This window comes from Pleurodeles waltl, chromosome 8 (genome assembly GCF_031143425.1).
Source record: "Pleurodeles waltl isolate 20211129_DDA chromosome 8, aPleWal1.hap1.20221129, whole genome shotgun sequence".
In the NCBI taxonomy this organism is placed as follows: Eukaryota; Metazoa; Chordata; class Amphibia; order Caudata; family Salamandridae; genus Pleurodeles; species Pleurodeles waltl.
In genome coordinates, this window is record NC_090447.1 from 1312150197 (window position 1) to 1312176507 (window position 26311).

The 26311-nt window shown below is 47.2% G+C and overlaps 1 protein-coding gene across 1 annotated transcript in view; it reads right to left on the bottom strand.

Moving 5' to 3' along the window:
• RNF17 (ring finger protein 17) overlaps positions 1-26311 on the bottom strand; it is a 1983649-nt gene that overhangs the window by 1460919 nt on the left and 496419 nt on the right. The window contains exon 12 of the mRNA XM_069202301.1: positions 11328-11393. Coding sequence (XP_069058402.1) covers positions 11328-11393 — 66 coding nt within the window. The remainder of the gene's footprint in view (positions 1-11327; positions 11394-26311) is intronic.

A 26311-nucleotide genomic window follows, 5' to 3' on the forward strand; every position in this document is an offset into this window, starting at 1 on the left:
ACACCACAATAAGCAAAGTAATCAGACATAGGATAGTGCAAACAATAGGAAATGCTACAGAATACAATGGGAGAAAATAGGTCTAGGGGCAACACAAACCATATACTAAGAAAGTAGAATGCGAATCACAAATTCCCCCCCAGTCAAGTGTAGTGTGTGCAGAATCACTTGTAAAGTAAGAATACAGTAAAGGTAAGTAAAGGTAAGTAAATTACCCCACCCCAGAGCCCAGAAATGCAGCTGCTAGTGCTTCTGTGCACTTTTGCAAGTATCCTTTGTGCACAGCCTAGCCCAGGTCCCCAGCACTCTGTCCTGCATTGCCCAACTCGCTGAGTTGGACTCTGACTTCGTGGGACCCTCTTTTGCTGTGCTGAGTCGACCATCGTGCTCAGATCTTCTGAACGCCTGTTCAGGTGCTTCTGCTGGTGCTGCCTGCTTCTGCGTGGGCTCTCCGTGTTGCTGAGCGCTCCCTCTCTCTCCTCCTCCAAGGGGCAACCTCCTGGTCCTTCCTGGGCCCTTGCAGCACCCAAAACCTTCAGCCGCGACTCTTGCTGCTAGCCAGGCTTGTTTGCAGTCTTTCTGAGTGGAAACAACTCTGCATCTTCCAGCACGCCTTGGAACATCTTCTGCCCAAAGGAGAAGTTCCTGGCACCTTCGGTTGTTGCAGAATCTTCGGCTTCTTCCACCCGGAGGCAGCCCTTTTGCACCTTCATCCAGGGTTTAGTGGGCTCCTGCTCCCCTGGACACTTGCGTGACTTTTGGACTTGGTCCCCTTCCTTTACAGGTCCTCAGGTCCAGGAATCCATCCTCAGTGCTTCACAGTCAGTTGTTGTCTTTGCAGAATACCCTATCTCGACTTTACTGTCTTTCTGGGGTAATAGGGTAACTTTACTCTTACTTTTCATGGTCTTGGGGTGGGGTATCTTGGACACCCTTAGTGTTTTCTTACACTTCTAGCGACCCTCTACACACTACACTAGGCCTGGGGTCCATTTGTGGTTCGCATTCCACTTTTGGAGTATATGGTTTGTGTTGCCCCTAGGCCTATTGTCTCCTATTGCATAGTGTTTGCACTACTTTTCTAACTGTTTACTTACCTGATTTTAATGTGTGTATATTTTGTGTATATTACTTACCTCCTAAGGGAGTATATCCTCTGAGATACTTTTGGTATATTGTCACAAAAATAAAGTATCTTTATTTTTTAGTAACTGAGTATTGTGTTTTCATATGATATAGTGCTAAGTGATATAAGTGGCATAGTAGGAGCTTTCCATGTCTCCTAGTTCAGCCTAAGCCGCTCTGCTATAGCTATCTCTAACAGTGTAAGCTGCTAGAAACACCTCTATTCTACTAAGGGATAACTGGACCTGGCACAAGGTGTAAGTAACACAAGGTACCCACTAGAAGCCAGGATTCCTGCTTGATGCAAAGGATGTCCCACATTGTGAAGTTGGATGCAGGCGAGTTTTAGCGCTGGATTCCTCCAACAAGCCTTGGTTCCAGCAAAGTCGGGTTTTGCGTCAACTAGGCACTATCTGGACCCAGGAGGGACCTGGGGGCCTCAACTCTGTGTGAAGAGGAAGAGGGGGCTCTCAGTACTTCAGAGAGCCCTCAGAGCACCAGATGGCACCTACGGATGTCCCGGGACACGGGGACAAAAGAGGTGCAAAATGCGGTTGGTGCAGCACTACAAAGGAAGGCCTCACGCCGCTGTAGATCAACTCAGTGAGTTGTGTGTCGCAGGATAGTGCTGGGGGCCTGGGCCAGGCTGTGCACGAAGTAATTTTGCAAGCAGTGCACAGAGGCCTCAGAGGGTGAAGACGACGCAGTGCCCAAGGGTACCGTCGTTATGGGGGAAGGCAAGGTCATATCTCCTCCAAATTTGGACAGCAGGACCACAGGACAGTCTGTATCGATGGGGTCCACCCTCTGTGTTTCAGGGAGCACGCTCGTTGCCAGGTAAGGAGTCCAAAAGAACCAGTTGTCGACTTAAAATGTGCCTGCGTGAGCAGGGGGGTGACTGTCACCCCACGGGAGATTTCTTTGGTCCTTCTTGCGCAGGATGAAGACAGGGAGTCCTCAGAGCGTGCACACAGTGGAAGTTGTTGCAGTTGCTGCCTGGAGCTTTAGTTGCAGATGAAAAGTATCCCTTGTGGATACTTTGTTGCTGTTACAGCGGTTCCTGGAGCAGGCTGCGATTGATCCGAGGTCAAAGGATGAAGTAGTAGTTGCAGAGGATTCCTGCTGGAAACTTGCAAGTAGAATCTGAAGAGAACCCCCAGGAAAGACCCTAAATAGCCCTGAGAGTGGGACTGGCTATCTTATCAGGTATGGACCTATCAGGAGGGGTCTCTGGCGTCACCTGCTGGCACTGGCCACTCAGAGTCCTCCAGAGTGCCCCCACACTTTGCAAAGAAAGATGGCTGAAGTCTGGGACACACTGGAGGAGCTCTGGGTACCACCCATAGGGTGGTGATGGACAGGGGAGTGTTCACTCCCCTTTCCTTTGTCCAGTGTCACGCCAGAGCAGGGACAAGGGGTCCCTGAACCAGTGTAGACTGGCTTATGCAAGGATGGCACATCTGTGCCCTTCAAAGCATTTCCAGAGGCTGGGGGAGGCTACCCCTCCCCAGCCTGTAACATCTATTTCCAAAGAGAGAGGGTGTAACAACCTTCTCCCAAGGGAAATGCTTTGTTCTGCCTTCCTCGGACTGAGCTGCTCAGACCCCAGGAGGGAAAAACTCGGTCTGTGAGGTGGCAGCAGCTGTGGCTGCAGTGCAAGCCTCAGAGAGCTGGTTTGGCAGAACTGGGGGTCCATGGTGGAGCCACCAGTATGCATGGAATTGGCTCCCCAATACCAGATTTGGAATGGTGGGACAATACCATGATCTTAGACACCTTACATGGCCATATTCGGAGGTACCATTGTGAAGCTACATATAGGTATTGACCTATATGTAGTGCACATGTGTAATAGCGTCCCCGCATTCACAAAGTCGCGGGAATGGCCCTGAACTATGTGGGGGTACCTTTGCTAGTGCAATGGTGCCCTCAAAGTTAGTAACTTTGCACCTAACCTTCAGTAGGTCAAGGTTAGACATATAGGTGACTTATAAGTTACTTAAGTGCAGTGAAAATGGCTGTGAAATAATGTGTGCACTATTTCACGCAGGCTACAGTGGCAGTCCTGTGAAAGGGTTTGTCTGAGCTCCTTGTGGGTGGCAAAAGAAATGCTGCAGCCCATAAGGATCTCCTGGAACCCAAATGCCCTGAGTACTAGGGACTTATAAGGTGGGGGGGGGGGTCCAGTGTGCCAACTGAAATTGGTAAATGAAGTCACTAGCCTATAGTGACAAATTTAAAAGCAAGGAGAGCATAATCACTGAGGTTCTGATTAGCAGAGCCTCGGTGATACAGTTTAGCACTATACAGGCAAACACATTAGGCCATAAACTATGAGCACTGGGGTCCTGACCAGCAGGATCCCAATGAGACAGGCAAAAACATACTGACATACAGGTAAAAATGGGGGTAACATGCCAAGAAAGATGGCACTTTCCTATACCTGATAACAAAGGAACCCGACACCTGGACCAAGCACTGCACTCACAGCCCCCAGGACCGAGAGGAACCCCCAAGCAGTGCAGGAATGACCAGTAGGCGGCCCTCAACCTAGCCCAGGCGGTGGCTGGCCCGAGAAGCCCCCCCGGTGCCCTGCCGGCATCGCCAGAGTGACCCCTGTGTCCCTCCATTGTTTTCTACAGCAAACCAGACACCTACTTTGCACGCTGCACCCGGCCGCCCCTGTGCTGCTGAGGGTGTGTTTTGTGTGCTTGTCCCCCCCAGCCCCCCCACCCTCCCAGTGCTCTACAAAACCCCCCTGGTTTGCTTCCCGAGGACACAGGTACTTACCTGCTAGCAGACTGGAACCGGAGCACCCCTGTTCTCCATAGACGCCCATGTTGTTTGGGCCCTCCTTTGACCTCCGCACCTGACCGGCCCTGTGTTGCTGGTACTGTTGCTCTGGGGTTGCCTTGGACCCCCAACGGTGGGCTTCCTATGCCCAGGAGACTGACTTTGTAAGTGCTTTACTTACATGAGAAACTAACCAATACTTACCTCCCCCAAGAACTGTTGATTTTTGCACAGTGTCTATCTCTTGTTTTACGAAAGGTGGATGAAGTAAAGATTTTGGTTGTATCTTTATTGGGGTTCATGAGAGAGAACTTGGTGTCAAAAAATGGTTGTAGCTGCCAGATAACAAAAAAGAAGGTGGGGTTAGGAATGGGTTGGGGAAAACGGCGCCTAAGCTAGGACTAAAACCAGTTATTTCTCCCCCTAGGACAGTAACGAATCCCCTTCCATCAGATACATTCCCGCCCCATGCAGAGAGCAATCAGTTTGAATCTGTAAGGTCACGTCAGAAGTGTACTGGAGCTTCTAATATTAGGGGCACCCGGGGGGGGTGTTTTTACTGCAACACGGCCGAGCCCTGCGTAAGATGCACCTGAGGGGGCTGCTACATCTTGTGGGTTAGGTGGAGCAGCTGGCCCCCATGGGACCCCTATCGGCTCAGGTATCTCCCCAACGGGTATTCCACGGCAGGCAAGACAGGTACAACACCTGGCCAAACAAGTAGAGCCAGTATTATTTTTTTTGACTAACGTTCCCAAACTGCTACCTGGTTCCTTCGAAGATCATGAATCCTTGACCAATAAGGTTATTCACTGGTTGCATTTTAGATGTGATTGTCTCTCGGTTATTCGTTCGGATATCCGTGAGGTAGGAAGATATAGTCAACCAGGGCTAAATCATGATTATATTGCTTTCTGCTTTATTAAAAAAACTATGGTGGATCATCTTATGGAATTTATAACCCGAACACGTGATCTGCGGGTCATGAAAAGGGTTGGCATTAACCTTTCTTTAAAACCACCCTGCATTCGTACTGAAAGGATTACTAGTGAGCTAGCCCCAGCCCTGGAATGTGAATCCCCCGTGGACCACAAGTCCTTCCATTCTTTGAACGCAATTGATTGATTAAATAGCAATAGGGATGTGTGGTCAGGTGTTATCACTGGGGATAATTGTATGGAAGAGGGACCCAGCCCCGTTAACGGTAATGACCTAGCCAACCCCGAGCTTTTAATTTTAACATGGAATGTAGCTGGTCTTCGTAAGAAGCTGGGGGACTCGGAGTGGGTTACTTTTAATAATAATTTTCACATTTGCTTGTTCCAAGAGACCTGGGCTGATGAGCAAATTTTTATTGATGGGTTTCTTTCATATAATATTCCTGCCCAGCTATCGGAGAAGGGTCAAGGCCGTCTTAAAGGGGGCTTACTAATGCTTATTAATAAGGACTTGCAATGTGAACATTGTTGGTTAAAAATAAATTCTGTGGATCTAATGGGAGTTCAATTTACTTTGCAGCGGGAATTAAAAATTATTGTTATTAATGTATATGTGAGATCTGCTCTTAGGGGGCTTGAGTCTCAAACTCTGACACAGTTGATAGAATTTCTTGACTCCCTAAATCCCCCATTTTACTTAATAATAGCAGGAGATTTTAACTGCACTTTTGAACCCTCCCATATGGTCACTGGTTTAACAGATGAGGAAGACGAGATGTGGGGAATCCCACAGCTAACAAACAACTACCCGTGTACTCGTTCTCGTGTAGCCCTCCAGCTAGCTATGTTATGCTTATAGTATGGTCTCAGGGCTTGCAATGGACGTACACCCTCAGACTTAAATCTGGCACCTACCTTCAAACGAGGGACGTCCTGAAGTGTAATAGATTTTTTCTTACTTGATATTAGGTTTTGGCCTCTACTAAAGGACATGATGGTAGAATTCCGATGTGAAAGCGACCATAACCCCTTGTTACTATCTATGGATGGGGATGTTTTTAGGAGAACCTCGAATACGCAACGCACAGTGGTTCCCTCTCCATTGTTGCATAATAACTACACTAAGGTCTCTTGGCCAAAGGTTTTGTCTAGTTCTCACTCAATGGCTGGGATTTATAAATTGTTTGTAGATGAGCTGGCAATCTATGAGGAACATGAAACTGATAACATCCTTATCCTAGACATTCATCAAGGAATGCTTAAGGGATTGCAGAGGTTCTTCTATAAAAAGATTAGAGCCAAAGTGGGTGATGTTCTTTCCAAGGGTGACAGAGGATGGTACAATGAGGACTGCAGTAGGGCCAAATCTGAATTAAAAGGTGCTATTATGACAGGCTCCCCTGTAGAGATTCAATCAGCTAGGCGATCATATAAGGCGGCTCAAATATTAGCAAAAAAGCTATGGGAAGATTTGATTTGGCAGGGTTTGATTCTTGCATCAGAAAACAACAATAATGTGATGTTTTGGGAACCATTGTATAAAGGGCAAGGAGGGAGCAGGAGGCGCATAAGGAATCATATTCAACCATGATGTAGATCATTTTACCCAACTCTATGGTGCCCCTCAAAACCCTTTAGTTGGATATCCCCCAGCACATGATTCAACTACCCCATGGCTGGATAGCCGGGGTGACTGCTCTGAACCACTTGTCTTCGCCTTAGAGGAAACTAAAATCGCAATTGACTAATTAAAATCAGGAAAAGCGCCTGGGCCTGACAAGATACCAGGTGACCTATATAAATCAGAAATAACTATCTGGTCCTGGTATATTAATTTGATTTCAAATAGAATCGATGCTGGTGGCTCAATTCCAAGCACTTGGAAGGGTGCTGAGATAATCCCTATTTTTAAAAAGGGTAATGCAAATTCCCCTGCCAATTACAGACCCATTAGTTTGATTGATAATCTGCAGAAAATCTTTGCCAAACAACTGCTAGAGAGGTTAACTAGTTGGGTCCAAGAACATCAGGCCCTTTCCATGCTGCAAGCGGGCTTTCGTTCTAAAACTAGCACGATATATCAGGTCTTCAGACTGACCCTCCTGTATTGGAAATATGTGGTCCTCGCAAAACAACCCCTTTTTGTTGTCTTCGTGGACCTCAGATCGGCCTTTGATTTGGTTTCCAGAGAAAAGCTTCGGGAAGCACTACTCCAGATGGGCGTCCCCACCTATCTAGTTCTTTTGTTACAACGGCTACATGATACATATGCACAAGTGAGGTGGGGCGACCAAGGAGAATTGACAGATAAGACCCCTATACGGAGGGGAGTTCGACAGGGCAGTGTTTTGCCTCCTACACTATTTACGCTATTTATCAACAAAGTGTTACAAATCTTGTCCTCATGCATCAATGATGCTCCCACTCTAAACAAGCAGAAGATTCCAATACTGTTGTTTGCTGACGATTCTCTTATCTCCAAGACCCCTATGGGCCTGCAAATCCTTGTGGACAGATTCAAGTCCTTCTGTAATGATCATGGATTGGAATTGAATGTTAACAAAACAAAATTGATGGTGTTTACCTCTGGCTCCAGCCAAAGTTGCACCATCAATTTGGATGGGGCCCTACTAAGTAGAGTTAAGACCATAGACTACTTGGGCGTGAGGCTCTCAAATAACCTGCATTGGGAGGAACAAATCGGTAAAAGTGTGGGGCTTCTTCAGCATAGAGCGGCTGCTATCCTGCGCTTTTACAAGAATTCCTTATCTAAAGCTGTATCCCCAGCCATTAAAATTTATTTGCCAAAGGCGCAGGGTGCAGCCGCCTATGTCGCTGAACTATGGGGATTTTCCGAGAGTAAAAGATTGCAGTAGGAGAAAATAACTTTGCCAGGGCCCTACTTGCATGTCCCCAGAGCACTCCACTGATCCCCATGTTTTTGGACCTTGGTTTTAACCGTATATCCAACTTGATAGCCCTAAGACCGTTGTTATATTGGGTAAGGATTTGGACTGTTCCGGCACTTATTGTATGTAGAGACTTAGTACTTGACATTCTAAGGAGGTCAGGAGCGGCCACTATACCCTGGGTTATGCATGTATCTAACTGGTTCTGTACTCTGGGTCTACGAAGGTTTTGGGAAGAGCCACACAACTTGGAGAGATCTGACAACACCCTCCTGAAGACAGTATATTGGTCCCATATAAAGAGTGATTTAGTCCGTTGTACATCCTATGGTAGATTGACCAATCTATTCATCGACTTCAAGTGGTAGCCCCAGTTTAAACAATATCTTGATTTGATTCCTGACTTACTGGGGAAGGGTATTTACGCACACTTCCGCTTTGGAAGACTCACGCTATTATCTTTAACTAAGAATTGGGGCGGGCCCTCAACTACTGATCTTTGCCCAGCTTGTCTTGTTTGCACTGAAACCATTGAACACTTTATGTTCTTTTGTCCTGCTTATACGACTCCTAGATCAAAATGGATTCATGCAACCTGCCGAGATCTGGACCTGAGGCAATGTTTTATAGCTATTAGGATTTTAAAGAGCGACACTTCCAAAAATGTTTTCCATGCAGTCTGCAAGTTCCTTGCGACAGCTTGGCGTATACGACATCGCTCACTGAAATACATTTTTATTCTATGTTATTATTTATTTTAAGTTGTAGGAATTAGAAGGCATGAGGAAAAGGGATGCATTCCTTTTGTTATGTTTTAATCCATGTATGTGTACATCAAGTTATTAAGTTAGTTTTCATCTTTTTACTGTATGTTTTACATTTCGTTATTTATGTATTCTTTTATGCTTTGATGGCCTCAAAGGCCAAATAAAGCTAATATATTTGATTTGATAACCACACATATGCCCCTCACTATTTTTTTCACCAGCTCTTTAAAGTCGTAGAGAGAACTGAAGAGAATAGGAAGTTGAAACCTCTATCACTTTTTTTCCATTATATTATGAAAACAACAAATGTCTTCTGATGATTAATCGACTAGTGGTGGTACAGGAGGAGTAGGTGCTTGGATCAAGTAATCATCCCACTTGCTAGGGGCTGATGATGAGTCTCATATGTTCTTCCTCTGCATCCTCACTCAAGAAAATCGTACAAGGTATCTGTCATGGTGTGTGGTATTGGAGACAGAGCTTCCTGCAATTCTAAAGTGCATCAGTGAGGTGTTAATGCATGCCCTCTTGGGGGTCTTCATGGTTTTTGTGGCTGAGATATACCCTCAGCTGTTACTGGATCAGAAAACCTGTAATAATCGTGTTGCATATGTTGCAAATTGGAAATTAGTTTGCGTGGCATTTGAACTGAGGTTTCCTGTTGCTAGTGGTGTTTATATGAAGAACACGGTCCCTCATAAACTTCTAGTTGTGAAACTGAATAATAGTTCTCTTCGTAGTACTGGTCATCATCATCATTTTGGCATTTCACATTTAATTCAGAGGAGTTATGGGCCACCCCAAAAAGAAATACTTAATCCGAGTCATCTTTATCAAGCGTATGCACCGGCGGGAATGGCAAAACTTTGCTTGGAGATGTGTCAGCAGGAAGGAGTATGTCCTTATCTGTTAGTTCAATGAACGGCATTAAACAGGCATCAGTGGTGTTAAAGGTCCTTCCATGGTTTAAATTTCATGGAGTGTTGCTGCCGGTGGCATTATTAAGTGGCCATCGTCTATGTTATCCTTGTCGACGGTGCCCGCGATGTCGTCATTGGTGGTCGTTTGAAAGGTGACTGCAGCAGCATAGCAGAAGACTGTAGAGATCGAGGCAACTTTTGAGAAGATGGTGCCCTCGTGGCCAATATTTTACATGAAATAATGGTAGACGACGATGCTGGGGATGAAGACATTATCATTGGAGACAGCACTGAGGTAAATGTTGACGTTGTAATGGTAAATGACGATGCTGTCCTCGATGGTGAAAATGCTGACAAAAAATTGAATTTTGGTGTAGAAAGTGTTTCTGTAGTCGGCGGAAGCGTTTTTAAAGGTCTTCTGACCGAACCTTCTCTGAAATATGGAGATGAAGGTTCACATGGGAATTTAGAGGGCAGTTTAGTTGGTACAGTTGGTGGTAGTTGATCTAAAGACTTCTTTATGGTGCTTAGAGGACTCGTAATGAGTTTTCTTAGAAGCTTTTTAAGATGGTTCAGAAGTCTCTCTCTCGAGGTGTATACATCCTGCGCTATTTTACAGTTAGAGAAATCATCACTATCTTCCTCAGAAAGAGGGCTTTCCTTGGTTTCACCCTGTGCAACTGTAATAGCAATCTCCTCTCTGTCCTTGAGAGTTTTGTGAGAGAAAGTGTAGCAGATTTTACAGTCTTTCACAGTATGATCATTATGAGGACAGTAAAAGGCCTCTTTATGAGGGTCATCTGAGTACAACCTCTTTTTTCCACAATTACCACATGGTCTAAATAAATCTTTTTTTAGGCTTATCTTACATGGTCAGTAAATCTCTAGGTATATTAAGTATAGATAGATAGCTCTAAGTTGAGGACAAATCTTCTTGAAGGAGAAAGCTGATGAGAAAACTTAGCAGAGCTCTGTGAGACTTCCATCACACGACACGAGGTAGAAAATCAGACACTGAAGCCTCTGTGATGTGGTTTCTAAAGTGCTGTTGCCTGATTGGCTGGACTTTGGGTCTTTCTAAATTACACCAATAAGCTTTAAAGTGAATGTATTTAACATTAATTCTTTCGCAGAATTTTATCTACTGCTTTTTATTTTACCATGGGACTCCCTCTTTAACGAAAGGCATTGATTCAAGCATGTGAATCAAAGAAAGAGTTAATACTGGGAAATGTGGAAAACCCTCTTAACTAATTGCACTACAAAATAAAGAAGGCCTTCTCAACACACGCCTGAGCCAATGTGTGCTGCTGTGGTGGCCATCTTAGGTGAGGGAAAACTTGAAAGGGAAAATGAATGAACCATGCAATTTGCTGGTGGCATTAGACATTCTTTGCCAACCAAATCCTGCACTCAAGGACACCAACATTTGGGATTATTTATGCACGGTTTTCCTGTTGATCACAGAAGGGCTGGTGACAGCAGTGTAGTCACACAACACAAAAAAATAATCAGAATGGAACATGTGGAACTTAAATACCTATTGCTGTCCAGGGGTCCAATAGGAAGGATTTCAGAAACCAGCATATTCATTTTTAACCAGTGCCATACCCATCCCAACAGCTGTAGTTGCTGCAAGAATATAGTTTAAAATCAAAAATGAGTTCCTAAAACAGAACAGTAACAGCTCAACCAATTGCAACACCATTAGTCAGCTATTTGTTTCATTCCTTAGGCTTTTCTTTCCTGCTCACACTTATTACCAAGACGCCTCTGGGCAGTCGAGCGCTTTACAAATGTCTTCATCATCATCATCATCACTTATGCTGTTTAAGGTATTTGCTCTACACAACCAAATTTTAAATTCAAATGTACCTTTCCATTTCAAATTTCCCAAAATGATTTAAGGCATTGATGATCTCTTCACAATTCACATGAATTCTGGAAAAAAAAAAAACACATCTGTGTTTTTTGTGTAATAGAAATTACACTTACATTCACCGATCAAGGACATCTTAAATTAGTCAATGGTAACACCTGTCACAAACATTACTATGGAACGACAGTGGTTTTAACCTCTATTTACAAGAATTGTCTACATACATGCAAGGCAAAGCACCTTGTGCTGTTGGAATCTCTTCTGAATCATTTAGATGTGAAGTATTTTGACAGTTAGTGAACAACGCAACATAACAAATAGTAGTAGCTGGCGAATGAGTCCAAAGTAGGTGACATCATAACCCTAAGCGGCAAACTTGCTGCTTGTGAGTTAATGGAGACAGACACTTGGAGATGGACAAAATAAACATTCCACAAAGACAACAGTTCTGGCTGATGTATAGTGCAGGAACACAAGACAATGTAGCAGCACTTACGCAACCCAGAAAGTATCCATGTTTACATGCTGATGCACAATAACACTCTAAAGCAAAACTATAAATGCAAACAAATCAATATCCAGAAAGACACATGCACACAGAGCAACAGATACACAAGCACTGAGGCACATACAAACATGCACACACCTCACTTCAAACACAGATATATCCATCCACACCAATCATTTATCCTAGTTCACATGCATAAGCACAACACCTACAGTACACAAAAAAGAGCAGCACACATAAAAGTACCAATGCGCAAAGGCCAACATAGGCATGCGGGAATCTTCGGACAAACATCTAGAGGCACACAGTTGCACGCACACCAACACGCGAACAGGGAGCATTTTTCTTACAAGCAATACAGAGGGATGAAAACAAGCTGAAACAAATGCACATGCAAATACGAACAATCACACTATATGAGTACACAGGCATGTATGCACAATGGTGGTTGGGTAACTTTGGACTCTATAGGAGACATTATCAATGGCAATGAGTCAATACTTCAATAGCTAGATTAATGCAGAAGTGCGGATGAAGAAACTGATGCTTGGATGTATGATGTTGGTATGTACTGTAGTAAGCTGGCCTGGTGTGTGGTGAGCACCTATTGTGTTATCACCTTATACCAGGTCCAGGTATCTCCTATTATTGAGGTGTAGACAGTGTCTAAGAAGCCAGGGCTCTCTAAAGGTAGCAGTGGATGAGCAGCCAAGACTTATCGAGGAGACATACAAAGCTTAAGCAATACCACTACAGTCACACAGCACTTACAAAAATAAAAGAATCACAGTGTTACAAAAATAAAGGTACTTTATTATAATAACACAAATACTAAAATACTGCATAGCCAATACTCCATTAGGAAGTGAGTAAACACACTATTACGTACACATTAAGCATAAGAAGCAATAGCAAATAGTAAAAACAATAGAAAATAATCAAGGCCCTAGGGGAGACCAAACCATATACTAAGTAAGTGGAATGTGAAACGCAGTCCCCCACCCAAGGAAGTGGAATTGGTACAGGAGAGCTCGAGGAACTAGGAACCCCAAAATTTAAGTACCAGGGTCCCCCTCAGCCCCCAGAAGAAAAGAGGTAAGTACCTTGTTCCCCCCCCCCCCCCCCCAAACCTGCTGGAGAGCTTTGGAAAAGGACTATGCAAGACCAAGGCAAGACTGGAAGAAATCAAAAGGTGAATCCTGAAAGACGCAAACCTGCAAAAGAAGGGGACCAAGTCCAGTTCGAGTTGGAGGATCCAGGCTGTGGCAGGAGCCACTATCCACCCTTCTGTGGATGCAGGACCAGATCGACGGTGGACAAAGAAAGTCAGCAGTGCAACACAGGAGCAGAAGAGGAGTTCTGTAAGTTATGCAAGTGATGTCCCACGTCAGCGGTCATGATGCAGTCAGTCAGTGGTGCTGGAAAGCCACCAACAAGCCTTGGCAAATGCAAGGAAGAAGACGGTTTTGCAAGCTGAAGAGGACCAGCAAGGCCCAGAGGACTCGACCGAAGGAGTGGAGTCCGAGGTGACCCTCGGCAGCTGGGAGAGGAGGCAGCCCCAAAGGTGACCCACAGGCAGAAGGCACAAGAGCAGCAGTGAGGCCCACTCGCACAACTGAACAGGAGTCCTACGTCTCTGGAACAACAGGTGGGAGATTGTGCTTTGAAGGAAGAGAGCTGGAGGCCAGGGCTACACGGAGCCTGAAAATCCCTTGTAGGAGGAACAAACAAGCCTTGGTAGCTGGAACATTCGATAGGCACAGGGGTACTGTCCTGCAAGGATAGGCAAGGGCTTATCTTCCAAGCTGGACAGCTGGTAGAAAGCTCCAAGGAGACCACTCCAGACCACAACCTGTGATGCAGGATCCATGCAGTTATGAAGAAAAGAGGATCTACGCAGACAGTCGTCGTTGTAGTTGGTGCCTGTGGATGCTAGGGAGTGACTCCTTTGCTCCAAGGGAGATTCCTCCTTACTTCTTGTGCAGGCTGAAGACTCATCACCCTCAGAGGATGCACAACCAGGGAAATTTTGCAGTTGCTAGAAGGAGCCGGAGAAACAATGTTGCAGGGCGGAGTCGTCACTGGAATTGCAAATTGTCAGTGCCTGTTCCTGGAGGGTCCAGTTGCAGCCCCAGTGGCCAGAAGATGAAGTAAACGTTGCAGAGGAGTCCTGGTGGAATACTGCATGTCGAATCAGAAGACCCAACCAGGAGGGAGACTCTAAATAGCCCAGGAAGGGGGATTGATCTCTTAGCAGAGTGATCACCTATCAGGAGGGGGCTGTGACATCACCTGCCTGATCTGGCCACTCAGATGCTCCTAGGGGCCTCTGCCCACCATGGATTCAATATGGCAGAATCAAGTTGCCACCTGGAGGAGCTCTGGGCACCACACCTGGGGTAGTGATGACAGGGCAGTGGTCACTCCCCTTTCCATTGTCCAGTTTCGCCAGAGCAGGTCCCTGGACTGGTGCAAACCGGTTTATGCAAAGAGGGCACCAAATGTGACCTTCAAAGCATACCGGTGGCTTGGGGAGGCTATCCCTTCCAAGCCATATAACACCTATTTTCAAAGGGAGAGGGTGTTGCCTCCCTCTCCCAAAGGAAATCCTTTGTTCGGCCTTCCTCTGCTTGAGCTGGTCAAGAACCAGGAGGGCAGAAACCTAACTGAGGGGCGGCAGCAGCGTGGGCTGCCAGGAAAACCCCAAAAGACTGGTAGCAGCAATGCTGGGGGTCCTCTAGGGAACCCCCAGAGTGCATGGAATAATACAACCAACACTGGTAACAGTATTGGGGTATGATTCCGATGTGTTTGATACCAAACATGCCCAGTTTTGGAGTTACCATTATGTAGCTGGACACAGGTAGTGACTTGTGTTCAGTACAATAGTAAAATGGATTCCCCGCACTTACAAAGTCCAGTGTAATGGAGCTGAAGTTCGTAAGGGCACCTCTGCTCAAGCAGGGGTTCCCTCACACACAGGTACCTGCACCTTGCCCTCTGGGCTAGGGGGGCCTGCCATAGGGGTGACTTGCAGTGACCTGTAGTGAAAGGGTGCATGAACCTTTTCACACAGGCAGCAATGACAAGCCTGCAGACACTTTTTGCACGGACTCCCATGCGTGGCGCAATATATGCTGCAGTCCGTGGGGAACCCCTGGTGACCTAATGCCCTGGGTACCCAAGTACCATATAATAGGGACATATATGGGGGCACCAGTATGCCAATTGTACTGTGTGCTAAGTCCTAAGCAACCAAATTTAGAGGGACAGAGCACAGTCACTAGGGTCCTGGTTAGCATGATCCCAGTAAACAGTCAAAAAACACACTAACATCAGTCAACAAGTGGGAGTAATCATGCCAAACGAGGGTACTTTCCTACATGAACATGAATGAATGAGCTTGTTGGCTGATGGAGGATTATGTAAATTGGTGGATGAACCACGATATTGGGAGAAACACGTCTAGGTCAATATATAAACCAGTTGTCCATCCACCAACTCAAATTACTCACCCATTCATTGATGCATGCACTTTCCTTTCATTCAGCCATGCATGCACCCAGTCATCCAGTTGAATATTCATCAAGCCACAAACTCTCACCTACACTCGTCCGTCCATTCACACTCATATGCCCATGCGTGGTCACAAATTCATTTATCCGTGCGCTAATTCATCCATTTATTCATCCAGCCATTGCCTTGTTTTCACATTCATCTGTTTGTACAGCAATTCTATTTTTATTGATCCATTAAATGCTCTTAATTCAGGGCACTGCGTTTTGAACACTGCCTTAGTGATGCATCTGTTTAAACAGCTGAGCGCCACAGCCAGCAGTGCAACTTGATGACGAGAGACATACAGCCCGCCAACTGGTTCTTTTTTTTTTTTAGTATTCTTAGTATCCACACAGAAAACCTCAAAATCATTGTTTAACAAACTGTGGCCGGTGATTTCAATAACTATTAAATGAAAGTTTATGCAACCTCGGAGCTGATGTACAGTCAGGAGGAAAAAATAATACTGGCCACAGCAGTGGTGCCCCCGCCCAGATCTGGCATGACAGTGGTACCCTAAGCGGTCTCCCAGCCTAATCCCAATAATTGGGACCACAATTATTTATTTGGAACATTAAGGGCTGAAGCATGTTAGATGCATTCATTTAAAAGCGATCCATCATGGGTTCACCTTATGCACAATATTCAAAGTGGTACCTGTAAGGAAATGCCTCCTTGGCATGGCTGTCCCTGACTTTTTGCCTTTGCTGATGCTAAGTTATGATTTGAAAGTGTGCTGGGACCCTGCTAACCAGGCCCCAGCACCAGTGTTCTTTCCCTAAACTGTACCTTTGTCTCCAATTGGCACAACCCTGGCACTCAGGTAAGTCCCTGGTAACTGGTACCCCTGGTACCAAGGGCCCTGGTGCGAGGGAAGGTCTCTAAGGGCTGTAGCATGTCTTATGCCACCCTAGGGACCCCTCACTCAGCACATACACACTGCTTGCCAGCTTGTGTGTAATGGTGGGGAGAAAATGACTAAGTCGACATGGCACTCCCCTCAGAGTGCCATGCCAACCTCACACTGCCTGCGACATAGGTAAGTCACCCCTCTGCAGGCCTTCCAACCGTAAGGCAGGGTGCACTATACAACAGGTGAGGGCATATGTGCCTGAGAACTATGCCCCTACAGTGTCTAAGCAAAACCTTAGACATTGTAAGTGCAGGGTAGCCATAAGAGTATATGGTCTGGGAGTTTGTCATATACGAACTCCACAGTTCTATAATGGCTACACTGAAATCTGGGAAGTTTGGTATCAAACTTCTCAGCACAATAAATGCACACTGATGCCAGTGTGCACTTTATTGTAAAATACACCAAGAGGGCATCTAGAGATGCCCACTGAATATCAATCCGACTTCTAGTGTGGGCTGACCAGTTTTTGCCAGCCTACCACAAACCAGACAAGTTGCTGGCCACATGGGGAGAGTGCCTTTGTCACTCTGTGGCCAGGAACAAAGCCTGTACTGGGTGGAGGTGCTTCTCACCTTCCCCCTGCAGGAACTGTAACACCTGGCGGTGAGCCTCAAAGGCTCACCCCCTTTGTTACAACGCCACAGGGCATCCCAGATAGTGGAGATGCCCACCCCTCCGGCCACTGCCCCCACTTTTGGCGGCAAGGCTGGAGGAGATAATGAGAAAAACAAGGAGGAGTCATCCACCAGTCAGGACAGCCCTAAGGTGACCTGAGCTGAGGTGACCCCTACCTTTAGAAATCCTCCTTCTTGTAGGAGGAGGATTCCCCCAATAGGATTAGGGATGTGCCACCCTCCCCACAGGGAGGAGGCACAAAGAGGGTGTAGCCAACCTCCAGGACAGTAGCCATTGGCTACTGCCCTCCCAGACCTAATCACACCCCTAAATCTAGTATTTAGGGGTGCCCCAGAACCCAGGAAATCAGATACCTGCAACCTGAAGAAACAAGAAGGACTGCTGACCTACAAGCCTGCAGAGAAGACGGAAGACCACAACTGCTTTGGCCCCAGCCCTACCAGCCTGTCTCCTGACTCGAAAACCTGCAACCAGCGACGCATCTGACAGAGACCAGCGACCTCTAAAGCCTCAGAGGACTGCCCTGGACTAAAGGACCAAGAAACTCCAGTGAGCAGTGGCTCTGCTCAACAACAGCAACTTCTTTGCAACAAAAAAGCAACTTTTAAAGAACTAACTCTTCCCACCGGAAGCATGAGACTTCACACTCTGCACCCGACGCCCCCGGCTCGAGATCCAGAGAGCAAACACCACAGGGAGGACTCCCCAGCGACTGCGACCCCGTGAGTAGCCCGAGACGACCCCCCTGTGCCCCCACAGTGACACCTGTAGAGAGAATCCAGAGGCTCCCCTGACCGCGACTGCCTGTAACAAGGGACCTGACGCCTGGAAACCACCCTGCACCCGTAGCCCCCAGGACCTGAAGGGACCGAACCTCAGTGCAGGAGTGACCCCCAGGCGACCCTCTGCCTAGCCCAGGTGGAGGCTGTCCCGAGAAGCCCCCGTACCTGTCTGCATCGCTAGAGTGACCCCCGGGTCTTCCCATTGATTCCTATCTGAAACCAGACGCCTGTTTGCACTCAGCACCCAGCCGCCCCTGTGGGTGTACTTTCTGTGCCTGCTTGTGTCCCCCCCAGTGCCCTACAAAACCCCCCTGGTCTTCCCTCCGAAGATGCGGGTACTTACCTGCTGGCAGACTGGAACCGGGGCAACCCTATTTCCATTGAAGCCTATGTGTTTTGGGCACCACTTTGACCTCTGCACCTGACCGGCCCTAAGCTGCTGGGTGTGGTAACTTTGGGGTTGCCTTGAACCCCCAACAGTGGGCTACCTTGGACCCAACTTTGAACCCTGTAAGTGTTTTACTTACCTGTGAACTTAACATTTACTTACCTCCCCCAGGAACTGTTAATTTCATGAAGAGGTTCTACCGAAACCGACCCAGAACCCAGCGGTACCTCCCCTGGATTGACTCTGTCAATTGGTGTGACTGAGTCCAGCGCCTCAATGGGGTAGCTGAGCGGGCCAAGTGACAGTGTGTGTTTGGTGCATGGCGAGGCTTTAGCCCTCAGGCACAACGATCCTCAAGTGAGCCTCATCATCGTTGAATCAGGCGGACAAGGCCTGCAGTGCTGCTGAAAAACACCTCTCAGGAGGGGACGAGTAGACACTAGTGGGGAAACTGACAGACTGCTGTGAGCCTCTCAAATGCCTCTAGGCAGGCAGCAGTGGGTACTGCTTTGGACCGCCACCCAAACCCCCATTGTTCTCCCTCCTCGTCAAGCGGCTTGAACTGTTTGCTCTGCAGAGAATCCCGTAAGCGACCCTGAAGTATGGGAGCTGGCTCAGGGGCCTCAACACAGTAAAGAAGACTAATTTGCTCTTCCCAAGGAAGTGAACAAGCTATACGAGGAGTTAGAAATGCAAATCAAGGTGGGCCTCCCCATCCCCGGCAATGGAATCCCTCACACCGAACTATATAATAATGGCAATTCACAGAGTGCGCAGTAAAGACTGAGGTGGCAATGGTCAAATCAGATTTAAGATATATGGGGGCCCGCATTAAGGGCATGGAGGAAGCCACAGCTTTCCTCAAGAAAGATGCAGTAGCACTGAAGGTAGAAATTAATGACAACAAAAAGAGGGATAGGGAGTTAGTGGTCCAGTGTACGGTCTACCAAAATGACTAGTCAATCACAAAATAGGTATACTGTTCTATGAATCTAGGGAGACCAAATGTTCAGGAGCAAGAGCCCTCACACATCCAAATGGATGTCATGCTTCATCATCGGGTTGCTCCTCGTCAGACTGGCACTGCAATATCTGACGGGCTCCCCGTTCGGGGGCTCTTTGCCGGAGATCTTTTTATAAGTGGCTGCCGTCGTAATCGTAAAGGTCAGGCACTCAAACTGGCAGGAGAGTAAAAATTTAAATTGATTCTTAGCCCCACTGAGAACAGCACAGTTTAATGTGTTAGCAAGAAAGGGCCAAGACCAAGATTAAAAACATAAGGAAAGTGGAACATTGAGGATTTATGCTCAGCCACTTTCTAGTTGAACCTAGGGAACTGGGATATTTTCACCTATCTCCTAAGGCATGGTCAACATGTTTCGCGTATTGTGGTTTATAAAGAGCCTATAACGCTTCTTCAGGACCGGGAGTGCACGCCAGGGGTAGGTGAAGGCGACCTCACCCGTCAAGATAAAAATAGTCAGCACGTGGCTTGCTACTTCCCATGGGGCCCCCCCAATGATGAGGGATGGGCGACCTCTATTCAGTATTTTTGACAGACAGTTTACTGAAATGTAAGTGACTGTTATTTTTTCTTATACATACACTAAGTAGTTCTGTATTTCACCTATTTTTTATTATGAGTCAGGAGAAGTTAAATTGATTTTCGGTCCTGAAGAAGCGTTACAGGATCTTTATAGACCACAATACGCGAAACATGTTGCCCATGCCTTAGGAGATAGGTGAAAATATCCCAGTTCCCTAGGTTCAACTAGAAAGTGGCTGAGCATAAATCCTCAATGTTCCACTTTCCTTATGTTTTTAATCTTGGTCTCGGCCCTTTCTTGCTAACACATTAAACTGTGCTGTTCTCAGTGGGGCTAAGAATCAATTTAAATTTTTACTCTCCTGCCAGTTTGAGTGCCTGACCTTCACGATTACGACGGCAGCCACTTATAAAAAGATCTCCGGCAAAGAGCCCCCGAACGGGGAACCCGTCAGATATTGCAGTGCCAGCCTGACGAGGAGCAACCCGATGATGAAGCATGACATCCATTTGGATGTGTGAGGGCTCTTGCTCCTGAACATTTTGTCTCCCTAGATTCATGGAACAGTGTACCTATTTTGTGATTGGGTAGAAATGAATGGCCTGCAAGTCACCACAAAGACCCTGGAAGCTCAACAGGAGGACTACGGAAGCCAGTCATAGCAAAATAATGTTCAAATTATTGGAATGCCAGAACGGGTGCCCCCCCCCCCCTCCCCTTCACCCCCACAGTTGACCTGTTTGTGGAAGATTTAATACTGGAAGGACTACAACCTTGTGGCATCTCCAATTACTTTCCTTTAGATAGAGCACACAGAGTCCTTGGGGTACACCCTAAACCAGGATCGCCACTTAGGGCAATTATTTCCAGGATCTTCAACTTCTGAGTTCGAGATCTTATACTGCAAACTGCCAGAAGCACCATGCCACTCTCTTATGAAAACATCAACATCACTTTTTTCCCCAGACTTCACCCTGAAGGTTCAGAAGCAGCGCTGCAGCTTCTTGGAACTGAAAAAGGCTCTGAGGGACTAGGAGTTCAAGTACTCCATGCTCTTTCCTGCCAAACTTTGCACCCTACTCGAAGGTAAAACTTTGCTACTTTCTCCACACCTGAGGAGACTGGATGGATGGCTGGAGAACAGTAGTAAGACCCAAGCCTATGACCTACTCGGCACGGAGAAGGAATGACTGACGCTTCAGAAATAGAGTCTACCATTCAAGCCAACATAAAAATTCTGAATCACCGCAACGCACACCCTGCAGCAACAGACATGAGGCGCACTTCTGCCATCTTGAGTCCAGAGGTGTGAGGACACAATGGAGGCCTCTGAGTGGCCAGTGCCAACAGATGATGTCAGAGACCCCTCCTGATAGGTGCTTACCTGACTAGGTGGCCAATCCTCCTCTGAGGGCTATTTAGGGTCTCTCCTGTTGGCTTTTCCTCAGATAACAACTTGCAAGAATTCACCAGAGTTCTTCTGCACCTCTCTCTTCGACTTCTGTCAAGGATCGACCGCTGACTGCTCCAGGACGCCTGCAAAACTGCAACAAAGTAGCAAGAAGACTACCAGTGACATTGTAGCGCATAATCCTGTTGACTTTCTCGACTGTTTCCTGGTGGTGCATGCTCTGAGGGCTGTCTGCCTTCACCCTGCACTGGAAGCCACAAAGAAATCTCCTGTGTGTCGACGGAATCTTCCCCCTGCTCCAGCAGCCACCAAGCTTCAGTGTCACCGGTACTCTGGGACCCCTCTCATCCTGACAAGCGTGGCCCCTGGAACACAGGTGGTGGACCCAAGTGACCTAGACTGTCCAGTGGTCCAACTGTCCAAATTTGGAGAAGGTAAGTCCTTGCCTCCCCTCTCCAGACAGTTATCCTGTGCACCGTGTCAACTGCAGCTGCTAGGGCTTCTGTGCACTTTTGCAAGGAATCCTTCGTGCACAGCCTAGCCCAGTTCCCCAGCACTCAGTTCTGCATTGCTCAACTCGCTGAGTTGACCACCGGATTCGTAGGACCCTCTTTTGTAGTGTTGAGACGACGGCTGTGCTCAGTTTTCTTGAACCCGTGTTCAAGTACTTCTGCGGGTGCTGCCTTCTTGTGCGTGAGCCGTGTTGCTGAGGGCCCCCTCTGTCTCCTCTCCCAAGTGGCAACATCCTGGTTCTTCCTGGGCCCGGGCAGCACTCTTTTTCTTCAACCGCGACCTTTGCAGCTAGCAAAGCTCGTTTGCGGTCTTTCTCCAAAGAAACAACTCTGCATCCTCCAGCACTCCGTGGGACATCTGCACAAAGGAGAAGTTCCTAGCACCTTTTGTTGTTGCAGAATCTTCAGCTTCTTCCATCCGGAGGCAGCCATGTTGCACCTTATTTCCAGGGTTTAGTTGGCTCCTGCCCCCACTGGACACTTTCACGACTCTTGGACTTGGTCCCATTCCTTTGCAGGTCATCAGGTCTAGGAATCTGTCTTCAGTGCTTTGCAGTATGTTGTGGTCTTTACAGAATCCTCTATCACAACTTTAGTGTGTTTCTGGGGACGTAGTATCACTTTACTCCTATTTTTCAGGGTCTTTGGGTGGGGTATCTTGGACACACTTAGGGGGTCATTCTGACCCTGGCGGTAAAATCCGCCAGGGCCAACGACCGCGGGAGCACCGCCAACAGGCTGGCGGTGCTCCCATGGGCATGTACCGCCGCGGTCAGAAACGGAAAACCGGCGGTGTACCGCCGGTTTCCCGCTGCCCTGCCACCATGGGGATTCCGACCCCCATACCGCCATCCTGTTCCTGGCGGTTTTGGCCGCCAGGAACAGGATGGCGGTAAGGGGTGCCGTGGGGCCCCTGGGGGCCCCTGCAGTGCCCATGCCAATGGCATGGGCACTGCAGGGGCCCCCGTAACAGGGCCCCACAAAGATTTTCAGTGTCTGCCATGCAGACACTGAAAATCCCGACGGGTGCAACTGCACCCGTCGCACCCCTTCCACTCCGCCGGCTCCATTCGGAGCCGGCATCCTCATGGAAGGGTGTTTCCCGCTGGGCTGGCGGGCAGCCTTCTGGCGGTCGCCCGCCAGCCCAGCGGGAAACCCAGAATACCCGCGGCGGTCTTTTGACAGCGCAGCGGTATTCTGGCGGTTCCAGCCAGGCCGGCGGCTTCCGCCGCCGGCCGGGGTCAGAATGACCCCCTTAGTGTTTTCTTACACTCCCAGCGATCCTCTACACAAGCCTAGGGGTCCATTCGTGGTTCGCATTCCACTTTCAGAGTATATGGTTTGTGTTGCCCCTAGGCCTATGGAATCCTATTGTATTCTACAGTGCTTTCACTACTTTTCTAACTGTTTACTTACCTGATTTTGGTTTGTATATTTTGTGTGTTTTACTTACCTCCTAAGGAAGTATATCCTCTGAGATATTTTTGGCACATTGTCACTAAAATAAAGTACATTTATTTTTTAGTAACTCTGAGTATTGTGTTTCTTATGATGTAGTACCTATATGATATAAGTGGTATAGTAGGAGCTTTGAATGTCTCCTAGTTCAGCCTAAGCTGCTCTGCTATAGCTACCTCTATCAGCCTAAGCTGTTAGAACACTACTAAGGGATAACTGGACCTGACATAAGGTGTAAGTACCATCAGGTACCCACTATAAACCAGGCCAGCCTCCCACATTGGTGGTGCGGCAGTGGGTTATGTACTTGTAACTGTTTTACCACTTTGTCATTGGTGCTTTTCGTAACAAAAACATATTCCAAATACTTAAAAATATACAGAGTTAAACTAAACAGTCTAAGTCTCTTTCTAAAAATGTTCACAAAGGTTTCTAAAAAGTTTTTAAAAGTTTAAAAAAAAGTTTTTATTTTTTCTTTAACAGTTTCTAAACTTTTTCTCTTTCCTAAACTCTTTCTTGCAACTATGTCTGTAGTAGAGGCCACTCCCAAAGTTGTCCAGTCAACTTATGGCAGTTTAAACTTTAAAGGTTTGAGGGGTCTCTGCATAGAAAGAAGTTTAAGCATTGGCAATAACCCTACCAAAGATCTTTTCCTTAGCCTTCTCCTAGAAAGTGATGAGAACCAGACTGGCTCATCCCAGGAACAGGCGGTAGGAGGAGGAGGGTACCCAGGAAGGGCACCTTTCACTCCAAAAGGGCAGCAAATAGGGTTCAGGTAGTTAGGGAAAAGTTCACTTCTGCCCATTCCCACATTACCTCTGTGTCTCAGAATTCCCAACCCGCCCACCCTGAGGTTAACATCCTAGACAGGGAACTCAGAAAGCTGAGGTTGGAAGAGGCCAGACTGAAGCTGAGACAGCAGCAGATGGCATTAGACAGGGTTTCTTTAGATGTATAGAGGGAAAGACAGAGGTTGGGGTTAGTTCCTCATGATGGCAGCAGCAGTGTTCTTGATAGGCATCCTGAAAGAGAATCAGATTCAAGAAACCTGCACAAAATTGTTTCCCCTTACAAGGAGGGGGATGACATCAACAAGTGGTTTGCTGCACTTGAGAGGGCCTGTATGGTACAGTTGGTCCCTCAAAAGCAGTGGGCTGCTATCTTGTGGCTATCTTTCACTGGTAAGGGTAGGGATAGGCTCCTTACTGTCAGAGAGAGTGATGCCAACAACTACAAAGTTTTGATAGATGCACTCTTAGATGGATTTGGTTTAACCACTGAACAATACAGGATAAAGTTCAGAGACACCAGAAAAGAGTCCTCTCAAGACTGGACAGACTTTGTAGACTGTTCAGTGGAGGCCTTGGAGGGGTGGTTACATGGCAGTAAGGTGACTGACTATGAGAGCCTATATAAACTTATTTTGAGAGAGCATATTTTGATTAACTGTGTGTCTGACTTGTTGCTTCAGTACTTGGTAGACTCAGATCTGACTTCTCCCCAAGAACTGCGAAAGAAGCCAGACAAATGGGTCAGAACAAGAGTGAGGAGAAAAGCTCATACAGGTGGTGACAAGGATGGCAAGAAGAAGGATGGTAAGTCTTCTGACAAGGGTGGGGAGAAAGATAAAAAGCATTCTGAGTCTTCATCAAGCCAGCAAAAATCCTCTGGGGGAGGTGGGTCCAAATTATCTTCTAACAATCTAAAGAAGCCATGGTGTTATTTATGTAAAAGTAAAGGCCATTGGGCAAGTGATTCCACTTGTCCAAAGAAAAACACCAAGGCTACCACAACCCCAACTGCATTCTCTAGTGCCCCTAGTAATAGCAGTGGTGGTGGGAAGTCTACTACAAATAGCCAATCCAAGGGTGTAGCTGGGCTCACCTTTGGTAATGTAGTTGGGGTTGGTCTTGTTAGGGAGACCACACAGGCTGTTTTATTCTCTGATGGTGGTATTGACTTTGCCACCTTGGTTCCCTGTACCCTTAATATAGGTAAGTACAAGCAACTTCCCCTAATAAATGGAATGGTGTTGAGGTTCAGGCCTACAGGGATACAGGAGCCAGTGTCACTATGGTGATTGAGAAACTGCTTCACCCTGATCAATACCTACTTGGCCAGCAGTACCAAGTGACTCAGACACCCCATGGCTGTTTTGAATCTCAAATGGTGGTGGTGGGGGGGTTTACTAGTCCAAAGAAAGTTGTGGTAGCCACTGATTTACCTGTAGACTGGTTACTAGGCAATGATTTGGAGTCATCAGCTTGGGCTGAAGTGGAGTTGGAGGCTCATGCAGCAATGCTGGAAACTCCAGAGCATATCTTTGCTCTCACAAGGGCTCAGGCCCAGAAGCAAAGAGGACCGGGAAGCTTGGATCCTGGAACAATGGACCAAGTGCTCCCAAAAGCTAGGGGTAGAAAGGGTAAATCCTTGCCCACTATCCCTCCCTCACCAGAAGATATCCCTTTTGAGGAAGAGAAATCCTCTCCCTGTGCAGAACCTACACCAGATGAGCTGGCAGCAGACACTGCTGAGCTTTTGGGTGAAGGGGGACCTGCTAGGGAAGAGCTGAGTGTGGCACAGCAGACCTGTCCCACACTAGAGGGTTTAAGACAGCAAGATGTCAAACAGCAGAATGGGGATGTCAGTGATAGCCATAAAGTCTATTGGGAAGATAACCTCCTCTACACTGAGACAAGGGACCCTAAACCTGGAGCTGCCAGGAGATTGGTCATCCCTTTGCAGTATAGGGAGTTTCTTCTGACTTTGGCTCATGATATTCCTTTGGCTGGGCATTTAGGGCAGAATAAAACTTGGGACAGACTTGTTCCATTGTTTCACTTGCCTCACATGACAGAGGACATTAAGGAGTTTTGTCACTCCTGTGTGACCTGCCAAGCCAGTGGCAAGACTGGTGGCACACCTAGGGCCCCCTTAATTCCACTTCCAGTGGTTGTATGATTGCATGCACTCTGGGGGCTCCTTGGAGGACCAGCAGCATTTCATCTACCAGTCTTCTGGGGTTTTCCGTGCAGCCCACGCTGCTGCCACCTCTCAGACGGGTTTCTGCCCTCCTTCTGCTCGACTAGCTCAGGCAGAACAAAGGATTTCCTGTGGGATAGGGAGGTAAAAACCTGCTAGGTGACCAATCCCCCTTCCTGGGCTATTTAGGGTCTACCTCCTGGGTGGGTCCTCAGATTCAAAATGCAAGTTTCCAGCAGGACTCCTCTGCATCGTTGACTTCATCTTCTGGCCACCGGGACT